Raw genomic sequence first — 3,752 nt, forward strand, 5'->3', positions numbered from 1 at the left:
TTATGTAGTTCGAAAACATCTGAACATTGTCTCGGCCCTCCGAGAAACTTCTAATACAAATCTCGTAAAAATGCTGAGGAACATATAAATTTAATCGGCAACATCACGAATCCTTTCCTCACATCATTTGTGCAATAATTGCGTTCCTGAGATACTTCAATTGGTGTTTAGATGGCGCCAAAAAACGCCTTGAAACGAGTTCAGCAGGTTAGTGCCTCCAGTTGCATAAGCCCGAGGGGATTATTTACATCTCCTGGGAAGCAGTAAAGCTCTTGCCCTTACTCTTTTTGGGCAAAAGAGTAGTGTGGATGTTGGGTAAGACACCACCACTCGCAAGAGTTACACCAGCGAGGAATTTGTTCAGTTCCTCATCGTTGCGGACAGCCAATTGAATATGACGAGGAATGATCCTAGTCTTCTTATGATCACGCGCAGCGTTACCGGCGAGCTCGAGAATCTCAGCGACGAGGTACTCCAAGACTGCAGCTAAGTAAACTGGCGCCCCAGAACCTACGCGTTTGGCATAACGCCCCTTCTTGAGGTATCTCGCGATACGGCCAACAGGGAACTGTAGCCCGGCCTTGGCGGACCGAGACTTAGCTCCGCTGCCACTCTTCTTGCCAGCCTTACCGCGTCCACCTTTGCCTTTGCCAGACATGTTTTGTTTATAAGCGAGTGTGAGAATGTGGGAGATGAAATGACGATGCGATATCATCCAGTGGCGCCTCACGCTCATTTTGATTAAAAAAGTGAAAAGTAACCGTCAGCTCCGCTGAAATCAATCGTAGACCGGGGACTTTACTAAAAAACGTGTGACATTTACAGACAATTCGACAAGATGGCGTTGATATTGCTTTGTTCGATGAAGCCAGTTTCCACTAAAGACACTGGTCAGAGAAGGGCTATAGCCCTTGAGGAGGTGGCTCCACCCCTCTCTGCGAGACGAGCCTCTGGCTCGGGGATTACCCTCCCACTAAGGGGGGGTATCCGTCCCAGTGATGATGGAAATGTGGTATCGAAAGGACCACAGCAATTTAATCTTGATCAGGATTCCGAGGCCCAGGCTGCTGGCTCGCCAGCGCACAGCCTGGAGAATTGCTGGAATGGTACCATACCGCCGGCTGTTCTCGGTTCAGGTTCTCAGTTCGACTGGGCCTCGGAGGCCCCTTCCGAGAGTGAAGATATAACCATGGAGCAGCTGGAGAAAGATCTTCTCGACGACTCTCCTCCCAGGGCCTCCGCCGTCCCGCCGCTTCAGCGCGTTAGGAAGCCTCTGAAGTCCTGCCGTGGCGAGGGGCCTCAGGCCTTAGCGACCTGCGATGCCCGTAAGGCAAGGAAGGGCCCTGCCGCCGGCTCTCAGGTACGCCAAGCGGCTCGCGGCTCCAGGGCACGTCGATCGTCCGTTGGCACATCGCTCCAAGATGTCGAGCTTCAACCCACTTACGACCTTCCCGACGACTCTGAACCCTCCCCCCGAGATCACTCTACCGGTCCCCTACCTCCTCCACAAGGTCGGTGCTCCCCGCAAGGGAAGGGCCCTGGGCCGGTTCCGGCGGCAATGGTGCAGATCATTGCGCTCTTGCGCACCCTGATTGGCACCTTGTCGCTGTGACCATAAGATAATTCGGGTAACCTTGCAGGACACCAAGCACGAGTATCCCAAGCGACCACAGCTGCGACTCACCAACTTTGAGAAGGTTCGAGAAGCAGCAGCAGCCATACCCGACAACTCCCCCGCCGCGGCCATTTCAGCAGGTCTCTCAGATGCTGTTGCTGCCAACACCCCCGTTATGGAGGGTCGCGACTCCCCTTCGTGGTGGAGCCGCAAGCTCACGAAGCTGAAACAGAGCCTTAACAAGGCGACCAAGAAGTGGAACAAGGCGAAGAGGGATGGCAACCTCATCGGAACCGAGCACTGGAAAGAAGAGCTGACTGAGAGAAGGAGACTCTTCAGGCTAGAAGCCCGAGCAGCCAAGAAGAGGGCAAGGGACCGCTTCTATGCGTCCCTCCAAGACTTCTCCAAGTGTATCCGGCCACCGACGGGTAAGTCAGCGGCAGCGATACTGAATGGCGACCCAAGCACCAACCAAGCAGCCCATCTGCTAGAGAAGCTATTCCCTCGGGACCCTAGGCGGTCCCAGGGGATGGCCCAGGTTCGCGTCGGTGTAGGCTCGGCAGATCGCATCCCAGCAGTAACCGAACAGGAGGTCTTGGAAGCCATCGGCCGTCTGAAGATCTCTGCCCCTGGGAGCGACGGCGTCAATGCTGAAGTTTTGAAGAAGACGGCGCCTGAGCTGGCGGCCAAATGGGCCACGGCCTTCACTGACATCCTTAGATCCGGCGAGTTCCCTGCCGAATGGAAGGAGGGCAAATGCATTGCCCTGGCCAAGCCCGGCCGCGACATCTTCCAGCCCTCGGGCTGGCGCCCAATAGTTCTCCTTAGGTGTGCCTCGAAGCTCTTAGAATCCGTGATAGCCGAAAGGCTTATCCACGGCCTAGGGGAGAAGTTCCGAGTGCCAGAGATTCATGGCTTCTGCCGGGGCCGAAGCTGCGACACTGCGCTGAGGAGAATCATCGACGCCTACCGAGCTGGCTGCGGGAAGAAGGGCCACCAGACCCTCCTCCTCACGTTGGACGAGTCCAATGCCTTCAATTCAGTAAGGCATTCGTTTCTTATCCAACAGCTCTCAGGCCTAGGCGTGGCTCCCTACCTCTGCACTGTGGTAAAATCCTGGCTCTCTGGACAACACGTCCAGCTGGAGTTTGGAGCTGACCAAGCGACCATCTCGCTAGAGAGAGGGGTCCCCCAAGGAAGCATCCTGGGACCCCTCCTCTACGCCACCTCCACCCTATCTTTGGCGTCGCTGCTCCGGCCCATCCCTGGCCTAACCTCGACTTTCTATGCCGATGATAAGACTTTGGTCCTGACGACCAAGGGCGTCCGAGAGTTCAGAGAGCGATGGCTCCAGATCGAGACTCGGATCTCGGATTGGTCGAGAGCCTCCGGCTCAGCCTCAACCCCAGTAAGTGTTATTACCTCTCGCCTAGGAAGCTTCAGGTATCAGCGCTGATGATCGACGGTAAGGCCATCGGCCGGGCCAAGGTCGTCACCATCCTAGGCCTGGCAGTGGACCAGCGACTGCTCTTCAGGGAGCACATCAAGCGAAAGACGGCCCAAGCTCGCTCCCGCCTAGGGCGATTACACGCCCTGGGTTGGGAACGGGCTGGGCTCGACACCAAGCGGATACTGAAGACCTACCACCTGGCCGTGCTGCCCTTCCTTGGGCACGCGGTCAGCGTCTGGGCGGGGGCACTGGAGAACCCGAATCTGGCCAAGGCCGTCGATAGCGTGTCCGGCCTGGCAGCGAGGATAGCCATTCGGGCCCCTCGCTCGGCCTCCCACGCCGCGGCGATGATGATGGCCGGCGTCACCCCGGCTAGCATCCAATTGAGAATGCTGGCAGGAAGATGCCGCGCCACCACAGGTACTCCTAGCGACCTAGCAGCGGCCCTTGGGCCTGGAGCGGCGGAATCGTCATGGCGAGTGGACCGGCGAGAGACCCATCCTCTCCCACCGTGGCTCCCCTCCCTTCCCGCCTCCATCCGCCCCAGAGAAGAAGCGGTCGAACTGGCATCGGCCTACCGAGGCCCCGCCATCTACACGGATGGCTCCAAGTTCGGCGATAGTGCCAGCGGGGCCTTCCTGGCTGTCAAAGGAGGAGAAGTGGTGGAGCGCCGAGCCTTTAAGCTTG

The 3,752-nt window shown here is 57.5% G+C and overlaps 2 protein-coding genes across 2 annotated transcripts; one reads left to right on the top strand and one right to left on the bottom strand.

Moving 5' to 3' along the window:
• Positions 1-244: 244 nt before the first annotated feature.
• On the bottom strand, positions 245-715 carry Pmar_PMAR014280 (histone H2A.1, putative; the record flags this gene model as incomplete). The annotated part of the gene is made up of 1 exon (XM_002766959.1): positions 245-715. One exon carries the CDS (start codon positions 713-715, stop codon positions 245-247), a length of 471 nt encoding a protein of 156 aa, XP_002767005.1.
• Positions 716-838: 123 nt separating this feature from the next.
• Positions 839-3,071, top strand: Pmar_PMAR014281 (conserved hypothetical protein; the record flags this gene model as incomplete). The annotated part of the gene is made up of 3 exons (XM_002766960.1): positions 839-1,106; positions 1,137-1,360; positions 1,641-3,071. 3 exons carry the CDS (start codon positions 839-841, stop codon positions 3,069-3,071), a joined length of 1,923 nt encoding a protein of 640 aa, XP_002767006.1.
• Between the last annotated feature and the right edge of the window lie 681 nt (positions 3,072-3,752).

This window comes from Perkinsus marinus, assembly GCF_000006405.1.
Source record: "Perkinsus marinus ATCC 50983 genomic scaffold scf_1104296971430, whole genome shotgun sequence".
Taxonomy (NCBI): Eukaryota; Perkinsozoa; order Perkinsida; family Perkinsidae; genus Perkinsus; species Perkinsus marinus.